At 46.7% G+C, this 12,396-nt stretch overlaps 1 protein-coding gene across 4 annotated transcripts in view; it reads right to left on the bottom strand.

Annotated features, from left to right (window-relative positions):
- Positions 1-12,396, bottom strand: part of ACAD9 (acyl-CoA dehydrogenase family member 9) — a 51,657-nt gene that overhangs the window by 13,475 nt on the left and 25,786 nt on the right. For 3 of the 4 annotated variants that reach the window (XM_065934008.1, XM_065934010.1, XM_065934011.1), the window contains 2 exons: positions 2,971-3,072; positions 85-191 (listed from right to left, as the gene is read on the bottom strand). In XM_065934008.1, the coding sequence (XP_065790080.1) occupies positions 85-191; positions 2,971-3,072 (209 nt within the window). The remainder of the gene's footprint in view (positions 1-84; positions 192-2,970; positions 3,073-12,396) is intronic. The other variant, XM_065934009.1, reaches the window with a different exon arrangement.

Below are 12,396 nucleotides of genomic sequence, written 5' to 3'. Positions count from 1 at the left end.
TGGGTCAGGTGATGGGGAGGAGGCGGTTTCCAAAGGAGCCAGCTGCCCTGTCCCCCCATGTGTCCCACTAACCCACACCCTGACCTTGAGGCCGATGGCCTGGTGAGCCGCCAGAGTCACAGCGATGGAGGCGTCCAGGCCAATGACCTCTCCCAGCCGTGCGTACATGGTGTTGGAGAGGCCCAGGCCACCTAGGGCGGGAACAGAACATCCTCGCTTACTCTCCAGATTCCTCCCCGAAAAGGTGCCGTAAAGTACATTCTGCTCGCCATTTTATAAGGAACACAACATAGACAGCTACAAAGAAAACAAAATACCCACTGACTTATCACTCGGCGCACTTCTGTCTACATCATTTCAGACCTTTCCTAGCTTTATAATAAGCACGTGCAGATACGTACTTTAATATAAAAACAAGGTCCTTACACACACAGTCACTTGAAATGCTGTGAACAGCAGACCCCGGGCTCTGTGGACGCGAGCCGTGCTCCGCGTCCCCCAGGACCTGTCGGCGTCTGGGCAGGTCTCTGCGCTGCGGGTGCTGCCGTGGGGGCCGGTGTTGCAGGGCTGCCCCGGGCCCTGCAGGATGCTGAGCTGCACCCGTGGCCTCTGCCCACAAGATGCCTGTGGCTCCCCCTTCACCACAGGTCTGACAGTAAGACACGTCTCCCAACGTTGCCAGACATCCCCTGGGGGGCAAATCACTTTTAGGAGCAAAAGGACAAGCACGGTGAAAAAGCAGAAACCCCAGTGAACGTGTGTATTCTGCGTTTCGTCTCCACCTTCCAGAGGTGGTGGGGTGGCCTCAAGCGCATCTGACAGACCACCCAAGGGGCGGAGCGGGCTCTGGGCCCCCGCACGGCCCCAATGTTCCCCGGGAAGCCAGCACCCTGCCGTGGCCCCCTGTCAATCAAGACACTTTGTTCCTACTTGTTTCATATACCCATGTCCGTTTTGCTTCTTTAAAAAAAAAATCTTGACACTTTTCTTCAAGAAAATGAAAGTCGCTCAGTGGTGTCCAACTTTTTGCAACCCTATGAACTATATACAGGCCATGGAATTCTCCAGGCCAGAACACTGGGATGGGTTCTCCAGGGGATCTTCCCAACCCCAGGATCGAACCCAGGTCTCCCACACTGCGGGTGGATTTTTTACCAGCTGAGCCACAAGGGAAGCCCAAGAATACTGGAGCTGAGCTATGAGGGAAGCCTTCTTCAAGAAATCATCAGTGAAATCATGGGCGGGGGGACAAAGAGTGGGGACAGAAGAGAGAGGAGTGAGGCCGCTGGGGGCGCTGAAGGGCAGGGAGGAGAACTGGGCGCAGAAATTTCCAACCAGGCTTCAAAGTGCTTCAGACTGGGAAAATTTCTGAAAACTATTTTGGGTGTGAACATAAGGTTGTAGTTGCCTTAATTTCCCAAGGAAGAGTTAAAAAAAAAAGAAAGAAAGAAAGAAAATGAAATAGTTCCAAATGTGACCATTTCATCAACTCATGAAAGAGCATTTTCACACTCAAGAGGAGCTCATAAAACAGAGTAAGGGATGGAGCTGTACAGTCACACACACACGCACACACGTGCGCTGGCATAAAACACAGAGACACAAAATGACGTGCTCAAGTTTCACACAAACTTGTGTGGAGGCAACAACTACTTCTCCCGAATCAGGAAGCGCTTTCTTTAAGACCCTGGGGGAAGCAGACGCCGTCAGCAAGCTGGCTGCGTCTGGCAGCTCTCCTCCACACGCGTCCTTTCCGGAGCTGACGACAGGCCAACCACCACACTCCGGCTCAGCCTCCTGCTCTGTTCTAATATTGGACGCAGCCCCCACCTTGCGGCAGACACTCCCCGGGGCCTAGGAGCTGCTGACAAAGGAGCCCACCGGGCCTGGAGGCCTGGGGAGAGCACAGGGCCCTGACCCCGCAGGCTGCCCGCGCTGCATCCCGCCACCAGCGGAGCAGCTGCAGAGATGATGTCATGTTTCCCCCATAGACCGTAACCTCTTTTATTACTGTCAGTTTGGAAATGTGGGAGGGGGTACTTAACGGGAAATGAGCAGGAGACACCCTGTAACAGCTTAAAACACGGTGACAGACACACACACAGACGGAGGTTCCCCCTGATACTGCGGCATCACACTAGTTCGTCCTAAAATCTCAGGTTGTCTCAGACTGGAGCCGCTCCAGCCTGGGTCCCGGTGGGACATGTTCTACAGGCATGAGGGTCCCCACCCTGGGCTGTGACATGGGGGGTGTGTGGGGGGAGCGGACTGCACTTTCGCCCTGGAGCTAAACCAGCGTCTGGGCCTTGCTGTGCAAACTGACCCCCGGCATGGACACAGCCACGGACGTGCCCGGCTCTCAGCTACCAGCAGCTCTCCGCTCCAAACCCCCGACCCCGAGCTGAGAAGCGGGAGGCCGCCCCAGCCGGGGCTCGGGGGAGGGCTCACAGGGCCAGGAGGCTGGGGCGGCGGGTGGCATGCTGGTAGGAGAGGATCCTGAGCACGCACACCGGGCCGTGTCCGGGCTGGTGCCCACGCAGGACTATGTTCTGCCCCTCTGAAACATTCAGACGCAGAGCGCTGGCGGCCTGGGGCTGCTCCTCCGCCAGAGAGGCCGCGCGGCCATCGGCCAGCCTGCCCGGGGGTGAGACCCAGCCCTCCTCCCCCGCGGGCGCAGAGAGCACAGACGCGGTGCAGGTCCATCCCCACCCCGACCCCCCATGGGGGGGGCAGCACAGAGCTCACCAGCTTTTCCTGCCACAGGCCCCTTCACCAGGCCCCGCACTCACCAGCCAGCCCTCCGAATTTAGCCCACAAAGGGCAGCTCGATTAATTTCCGCATTTTTGCAGCCTGACCCCGGACTTAATGCATTTTCAAAGGCCACCTTTCCAGAACAGACCCCTTTCATGGACAAACACAGAGGGCTTTGCTGAAGGCTGAGCCAGCTGCGTGGTGCTTCCCTCACTCACCATATTCTTCTGGGACCTGCATTCCAAAAAGCCCCAGGGACTTCAGTTTCTCTAGAGTTTCATCTGGGATTCTTCCCTCCTGGTCAATTTTTCGGGAGTCCACTGCCAAGAGGAAATATTGTGATTAAACAACATATAACCTATGTTTATACAAACAGAAGTAAACAGAGCAATTGTATTTTACACATGTTAATGTTGTATATTACAACACCAGCAACAGAAACTTCAAAACTGGAAACAGTCTAGCCGAGGTCACTTCTGTTTGATTGTACCTCACTAGCCGAGCAAGAACTGCACTTTAAAGGACTTCCAGTACGCACAATGATTCCCTGTATAAAACTGCAGCAAACTAAAATTTATGAGACCTAACCTTTTCTGCCATCTACCTAAAAAGAATTCAGAGTAATGCTAGTAAAGACGATCCAAGAACTCGGAAAAAGAATGGAGGCATGGATCAAGAAAATACAATGTGTTTAAGGACCTAGAAAAATTAAAGGATAAACACTGATGAATAAGACAAAAACTGAAATGAAAAAGACACCACAAGGAAAAAACAAATAGGATAACTGAGGCAGAAGAATGAATAGGCGGGCTGGAAGATAGACCAGGAGGGAGCGGCAGGATGTATTTAAAGTGACAAAAGGAAAAAACCTACAACCAAGATTACCGTCCCCAGCAAGGCTCTCATTCAGGTTTGACAGAGACATCAAAAGCTTTACAGATAAGCAAAAGCTGGAGAATTCAGCACCACCAAACCTGCCTTATGACAAATGCTAAAGGAACTTCTCTAAGCAGGAAACTAGAAAAACACCCACAAAAACAAATCCAAATCAATTAAGAAAATGTTCCTATCACCATAGGAACACACAGATGGATGATTACGTTGAATGTAAATGAATTAAATGCTCTAACCAAAGACACAGACTGGCTGAACGGATTAACCGACAAGACCCAATATATGCTGTCTACAAGAGAGTCACCTCACACCTAGGGACACATACAGACTTTGAAAGCATGGGGCTGGGAGAAGGCATTCCACTCAAATAGGAATCAAAAGAAAGCTGCAGCAGCAATACTCACAGCAGATGAAATAGATTTCAAAATGAAGACGTGCAGGAGACAAGGAAGGACACTACATAATGACCGAGGACTCCATCCAGGAAGACGTAACAACTATAGGTGTTTATACACCCAAGAGAGGAGCACCTCGATGCATAAGGCAAATAAGACGTCTCCCCTGGCGTCTTTGCATGATTCAGCAACAACCTTTCATCTTGAGGGCTCGTCCGGGATTCTTCAGGACAAGCTAGGAGCTAACAATTGCAGCCTCACTCCTTTGAACTGTTTCCTGAAAAAACTGGGATAGATTTGATCCCCAGGGCTTAAAGAAGACACACCTGGTCTTCCTATGTGATACTGCATGGCCGCGGTACCCACTGGAGGACGGCGAACGGTGGCCGGTTGAGGGTCTCCTAAGTATAACACTGTTTTTTTTACAGTTAGACCGGTTCTTCAGAAATCAAGGGAAGTGGGTAGAAGTAGCATGTGTGTTGCCCTTTTTTTCTCTGCGAAATGTGCCAGACTTGTGTCCTAAGGCTATAGATTTAGGTGTGACTCCTTCAGCTCCCTCCTGTCCTCCTACTTTGCTAGGTGAGATGGAGGACAGGAGACAAAGAGATGAAGAAAAGCAGGTTTCTCCAGTCTATCTCTGGGATCATACGCGTAGAGCAGGAAGAGAGACTGAGGAACAGCCACACAAGCTGTTGCCTCTTCATGAAGCACCCCACGGGAGAAATAATCAGTCTATGAGAGTTAATAAGCCTGTTTCTTATCAAGAAACACAAAGAATCAAGGAGGATCTGGGAGACTATTTAGAGGACCCAGAAAAATATATTAGAGCTTTTAAACGTGTTACTCCGCTTTACGACCTTACTTGGAAGGATGTGATGTATATCTTGGGACAAACGCTGACTTCCAACTCAAAAACTTGAGTTTTGGGAAAAGCGGTTGCTTATGGAGATGAATGGTTTGGTATGGAATCAGTAGGGAAGAGGGAGGACGAGATAACCGCCCTCCCCACTGGGAATCAGGCGGTCCCAGTTACAGAACCAGACTGGGACTACAGCACAGCTAAAGGAAGATGGGATCAGAGTCATTGTGTCAGATATATTCTTGAAGGACTCAGGCAGGTGCGTGCTAAGCCTTTAAACTATGGCAAATTGGCAAACATAGAACAGAAGAAGGCAGCTCCTGGTAAATTCCTAGATAGACTGAGAGAAGCCCTTCGCAGATTCACTGAGATTGATCCCGAAAGTGAAGAGGGAAAAGTGATCTTAAAGGGTAGATTTCTCAGTCAGTCGGCTCCAGATATTCGCCATAAGCTATTAAAACGGGCGTATGGACCAAATCAGTCTTTAGATAATCTGTTACAACTGGCTCAGACAGTCTATTATGGTAGAGAATATGAGGAAAAGAAAGAAAGGCAGAGAAAGACAAAGGAACAGGTGGAAGCCTTCTCAACGGCTATGAGAACCGTTCTTAAACAGCCTGAGAAAAACGCCCTGAGGGACCCAGGTGAAAAGGGATGGGCTTGCTATGGCTGTGGAAAGGAGGGGCACCTCAAGCAGGATTGCCCTCAGGCATCTAAGCCACCCCGGCTCCATGTCCGGTCTGCAAGGGACCACACTGGAGGAGAGACTGCCCACAGAGGCGCAGGTCTCAGGGGTCGGACTCTCAAGACAATCAGGACTGAAGGTGCCCGGGGGTCCCCACACAAGCTCCCGTCCTAATTACACCTGAGGAGCCCCGGGTATTAATAACTGTGGGGGGCCAATCCGTTGATTTCCTTTTAGATACTGGGTCAACTTACTCCGTGCTTACTGAAGCCCCTGGTCCACTTTCTTCCCGATCCGTTTACGTATTGGGACTGTCTAGACGAGCCAAAAGATGGGCCTGATAATCTATGTGAGCCTACTTCTGCTGACTCCAAAAGTCCTGAGTCTGCCGTTTGATCCTCAAGACAATCCCTTCCTGTCCTGGGCTCACTCTTATGCTGAATTCCACAACCAGCCTAACTGCTGGGTCTGTGGAGCGCTCCCCTCTTCATCAGTGAAAGGCTTCCCGTGGTGGACATCTCCACTTCAAGGAAAAGACTCTTCAAATCTGCAAATACCTCGACAACAATCACATGTGATGCCTCTCCTTAAACTGATGAGACCTAACAGCCTTAAGATGGACTGATGTAACTATGAAGATAATGTGACTTTTCATTTTGATTAAATAAGATCTTATTATATCTGTTATAAATTTTTCAATAAGAAAAGTCACTTGATGTGAAGAAAAGTCTCAGGAAAGAAAATGCAAATGAGTTAAGAGCTTTGGGTAATTTACGTGTGCCAATGGTTCATGGTTACTTAAGGAAAGCAGAATGTGTCTGTTTAACTTAAAAGGCTTTAAGAAATGGAATGACATTTTATTAAGGGAAAAGAGTGTAGGTTTGACTTCAGTTCAGTCACTGCAGCACGCCAGGCCCCCTTGTCCATCACCAACTCCCAGAGCTTACTCAAACTCATGTCCATTGAGTCGGTGATGCCATCCAGCCATCTCATCCTCTATCGTCCCCTTCTCCTGCCTTCAATCTTTTCCTTTCAGAACAGGCAAATAAACTGATGAATATGGAAAGTGAAAAAGGCATATGGAAAGTGGACCCCAAGAAAAGTAGGGTGCAAGGTATAAGTTATCTTGAGACATTGAACTGCCTTTGAAATCTTTTATCGCTACTTTGACTAAGTGAATAGCTATTATTTCACGATGAACGTAATCCCATACCAGACTGGAACTTTCTCTGTTAAGAGAAAAAAAGTTTTCTCGGAATGCAGGTTTTGAAACAGACTGTGAATTTCTTTGCCTTTAAGTGATTTGTACTTACCTTTAAAACCTTGTTACTTTCGTAAAATAACTACTATTTCACAATGATCTATGAAGATTATGGTACATGTAGGTAAAGCTCATTCTGCTTTTTAAAAAAATTAACCCCTTATTGTCAGACTGTTGCTATCCTGATGTCCTTAAAACACAATGGTCTACTCCTAAACCAGCTAATTTAAAATGAATAAAAAATGACTGTAAATCAAACAGTCAGGGCTATGGGAAATCCAAGACAGCCACTTGGCCTTTTCTGGTTCCCTGACAAACCTTTTTTTTTTTTTAATGGGATAAAGCCTTCCTCAGTTGCAGGTTAATGCCCTTACAATGAAAAAAGAAAAAGGTTAAAAATGTGTCTTCCACTTGGAGTATATTTTCTACAACCTCCAGTGCTCAAGGCACTTAACTGGACAAATCCTTCAAGCCTTAACAGAAACTTCACAAGCTTCTTAAAACCATCAATGTCACTATTGTCTTCAATCATCAGGCAAGGACAACAGAACAGATTAATCACATGGGATGATTATAATTTTCATGAATTTCTGTCTGACATATTGTTGCTGTCCAGTCGCGTCCGACGCTTTGCGACCCCGTGGACGGCAGCACGCCGGGCTTCCCCTGTCCATCACCAATGCTCAGAGCTTGCTCACACTCATGTCCACTGAGTTGTCCTCCTGCCTTCAATCTTTCCCAGCATCAAGGTCTGACATGCTACTGGCTTCTAATTTTGTTTTCAGATATAAAGAAGCTCTTCTCTTCAAGTTACTTATGGTTTAAAACAATTTGGTAATTTATACCTGTGGGTAAAAATAAAACGTGTTTCTCTCTTATCTCTACAGAAATTAGACACACTTGGGTTCTGAACAGTCTTATGAGGTAAATAAAGGATTGTCTACAGAAATCTCAAAGTATTTTGGAGACCTCTAGAAGAGAAAACGCAGAAGGCAGTGGCACCCACTCCAGTGCTCTTGCCTGGAAAACCTCAGGGATGGAGGAGCCTGGTGGGCTGCAGTGCATGGGGTCGCTAAGAGTCGGACACAGCTGAGCGACTTCACTTTCACTTTCCACTTTCATGCACTGGAGAAGGAAATGGCAACCCACTCCACTGTTCTTGCCTTGAGAATCCTAGGGACGCGGGAGCCTGGTGGGCTGTGGTCTATGGGGTCACACAGAGTCGGATATGACTGAAGCGACTTAGCAGCAGAAGAGAAAAATCCCCAGACAAAATCTGACAGCAGACCTTTGGCGTGGCTTTACTGGCCTTGAGAGGCCTCTGGGAAATTTAGTTTGAAACCTATTCTGAGGAATAAGAGTCATTATAGAAAAGCTACATGTTCAATAGGCCAAACTCATTTTCAAAATAAATTAGTCTTGACTGTGTTTAACAAAAATGGGGGTTATGTTCCACTAGCCAAAGTAGCAATAAAAGCCTTCAAAGGCAGTTCAATGTTTCAAGATAACTTGTACCATGCACCCTACTTTTCTTGGGGTCCACTTTACAAACGCCTTTTTCAATTTCTATATTCATCAGTTTGTTTGCCTCTTCTGAAACAGCCACCTGTGAGTCAGACCTACTTCCTTTCCCCTTAATAAACTGTCATTCCATTTAAAGCTTTTTAAGTTAAAAACACACATCCTTGGCAACCTTTCTACTTCTATTCACCTTTGGGCCATTTATCTTTATCCTTCTTGTTAATTTTGTTGCTTTTCAGTTCAGTTCAGTCGCTCAGTCGTGTCCGACTCTTTGCAACCCCATGGACTGCAGCATGCCAGGCCTCCCTGTCCATCACCAACTCCCGGAGTCTACTCAAACTCATGTCCATTAAGTCAATGATGCCATCCAACCATCTCATCCTCTGTCGTCCCCTTCTCCTCCTGCCTTCAATCTTTCCCAGCATCGGGGTCTTTTCCAGTGAGTCAGTTCTTCCTATCAGGTGGCCAAAGCATTAGAGTTTCAGCTTCAACATCAGTCCTTCCAATGAATATTCAGGACTGATTTCCTTTAAGACGGACTGGTTGGATCTCCTTGCAGTCCAACGGACTCTCAAGAGTCTTCTCCAACGCCACAGTTACAAAGCATCAATTCTTTGGTGCTCAGTTTTCATGATAGTCCAACTCTCACATCCATACATGACCACTGGAAAAACCATAGCCTTGACTAGATGGACCTTTTGGCAAGGTAATGTCTCTGCTTTTTAATATGCTGCCTAGGGCGGTCATAGCTTTTCTTCCAAGGAGCAAGTGTCTTTTAATTTCATGGCTTCGGTCACCATCTGCAGAGATTTTGGAGCCCAAGAAAATGAAGTCTCTCACTGTTTCCATTGTTTCCCCATCTATTTGCCATAAAGTGATGGGACTGGATGCCATGATACATTAAGTTAACTTTAAAAATGCCTTCCAACATTAAAAACAAATTACCAATACAGGTAACATTCTATTTCTTGATCTGGATGTACTCATTGCATAAAACTGCTACAACTAAACATTCATGAGACCTAAACTTTCCTGGAGGCATTTACTAAACTTGAATTTTTGATTTACTACCTCTACCTTCTAGAAAGTAAGAGAACAAACACGTAACTGCCATTATTATCCTGAAACGTTTGGTAACACACCAGACTCGAGGCACTCTCTGGACGCAGCCCCAGTGTTCAGAACCACCCTCTTTCCCCAGAGTCCACAGGTTCTGAGAACAAGTCAGTCTGTCAACTATGAAAACATGCTCAGCAAAGGAAAACTCAACCATCCCTGCATTAGGTCTGCAATTGCAGACTTTCATATGAGTCAAGCTCAAGTGTTCCCATAAGCTGCCATAAAACTTCATCACTATTATAAACCATAAAAACAACCATAACCATGCTTCTAAATTTTTATACATACGGGTCACTAATGAGAAATATAGGTTCCCCAAATGGAGTGCAAACCCCTCATTTTTTTACTTTCACAACTTTACTGGTGTATATAATTGGCACGTAATGAACTGCACAGAGAATAGTTTTTTGAGTTCTGAGATCTGTTCGCCCATGAAACTGTCCCCACATTCAACAAAAACCTTTCCATCCCGACTTCCTGGTGTCAGTCTGGGATCAATCCTTCCCTGTCTCCATCCCCAGGCAAGCACTCATCTTTTCTTCTATGGATTAGTTTGCATTTTTGAGTTTTACACACATGCGATCACACAGCATTTTGTTGGTCTGGCCTCTCTGATTTGGCCTAACTGTTCAATGGCCAATGTGTGAGTATGAAATTGTTTACCTATTCACCCCTCGAAGGACATTTGGGTCATTCCCAGTTGGGGGCCCTCAGAAGGAACATCTGTATTCAGGTTTTGGGGCTGTGACATGTACTGCACTCTGGAGATATGTACTGCACTCTGGTAGGGTAGGCTCAACTTTTAAGAAAGTGTTCACAACAGGCTGCCTTAGCATACAGCGTGCAGAGGACACGGAGAAGAGCCGTGTGTCACTAGTAGATAGAGAACCAGCCTGAGCCTGTCTTTGCATTCTCAGCAGGGCAACACCACCCCCTGGGGGTGAAAGCTGGTTCTGGAGGAAGGGAAGCAAAAAAACACAACAATTTAAGCATGAAGAACAGAATACGCACAGAAATATGTACAGTATAGTTGTGGCACTAGGGGACACAGGTTCAGCCCCTGGTCGGGGAAGATCCCACATGCCTCGGACTAACCGAGCCTACAGTCCATGCTCCACAACAAGAGAAGCCACGGCAATCAGAACCGTCATCCCAACGAAGACTCAGCGCAGCCAGAACTAGATAAATGAATAAGAAATTTTTTAAAATGCCACAAAGAGATGCAATTAGGGTAATGGGGAATGAGAGAGCAATAATAACGAATAAAAATGTTGAGAAGCACTGCCCTCCAGGCTGCTCTGCTCCTTCTAACACTTAAAAGCAAGTCTTGAATGGGTCAAACTGAAATCCACAAGGACCGACAGGCAACAGAAAACTACGAGGCACACGAAGCAGCAGGGAAACATGAGTGCAGATGAGAATAAAAAAAAAATCAGTCAACTGATTGTGATCCAGAAATAACAAAAATGACAGCAGACAAGATACAAGAGTTATAACTAAATTCTAAATTCTCAAAAAAGTAGAAGGAAATATGAGCATGGTAAATAGAGATATAGGAGGAAAAAAAAAGTCAAAGCAAACTGCCCAGAGATGAAAGACCGCTTAAGGTGAAAAACCCTGGATTGGATTAACAGTAGATCAAATACTAGGGGAAAAAAAAATTAGTGAACAGAAAACATAACAGTAAAAACTATACAAAATGAAAGACAAAAAAAATAACTGAGCATCAGTGAATTGTGGGACAACCTCAAGCAGATCGCTCTCTATCTATGTATAATCTCCAAGGGGGAGGAGCGAGTGGGGGAATGTGCTATGGCTGGTGATAAAACAAGTTTAAAGAAATCTAGTGGTCAAAAACGTACCAAAGTTGATAAACACTATAAATGCAGAGATCCAAGAAGTTCAAAGAACCCTGAGAAAGATGTGAAGAAAACTATACTAACATCAATTTCCCTAAAACCACTCAAAGGCATCCAGAGACAAAAAAACAACACATAGGAAAAAAACAAAGATAAAATGGTAGCAGGCTTCCCTGGCGGCTCAGCTGGTGAAGAATCGCCTGCAACGCAGGAGACCTGGGTTTCATCCCTGGGTTGGGAACATCCCCTGGAGAAGGGAAGGACTACCCACTCCAGTGTTCTGGCCTGGAGAATTCCATGGACTGGATTATATAAATATAAAATCACATTAAAAGAATCATATATCCAAAAGCAGTGAAAAGGCAGAGACGGGGAGGGTGAAATGGGTAAGCGCGTCGCCTTGTCTGGCGAGGGTGAAGCTATGGTTCCGGTGTTGAGTGGTGCAGTACACACAGAAGCAGGGCTATAACGTCACACACGTGAAACATACGATGGTATTGTGAGGCTGTCACGGCTAATGCCATGACAGGCAGCCTAGAGTAGGAGTAGGCCTGGTCTCCCGGGGTAACATAATTATCAGGCCTCCTGGAGCCAGCCAATCAACATATGCCTAGCCAGAAAAAAAGAAACCTATCAGGGGAAAGCTGAAAGCCCCACGTTGGGCCAACAAAAATTACCTTGCAACTGGGTAACCAATCCACTTGCGCCAACTACCCACTGTGTAACCAATCCGCTTGCGCCAACTACCTGCTGCTTATTTTGACCTAATAAATACCCGAGAGAACTGGGGCTTGGGGCCTTTCGTCCTCACACACCTGGTGAGGGCGGGAGGCCCTGGCTCGAGTCAGTAATAAATTCCCCTATTGCGAGTTGCATTGCTTCGAGGAGTCTTCTTTCCCGACCGGGAACTCGGACTACGGGCAGAACATTTGGGGGCTCGTCCGGGATCCCTTGACCGGGGAAGAACGCTCTTTGGAACAAAGGGGAAAAAGGACAGGTAATAGCACTGGTGCTCAGGCAGGTCTGGAAAAGTCCAGAGTAAATCCGAGGT

This window comes from Muntiacus reevesi, chromosome 4, assembly GCF_963930625.1.
Source record: "Muntiacus reevesi chromosome 4, mMunRee1.1, whole genome shotgun sequence".
Classification (NCBI taxonomy): Eukaryota; Metazoa; Chordata; class Mammalia; order Artiodactyla; family Cervidae; genus Muntiacus; species Muntiacus reevesi.
Note: the sequence above shows the minus strand (reverse complement) of the source record. Positions and strands in the feature narration are given on the sequence as shown.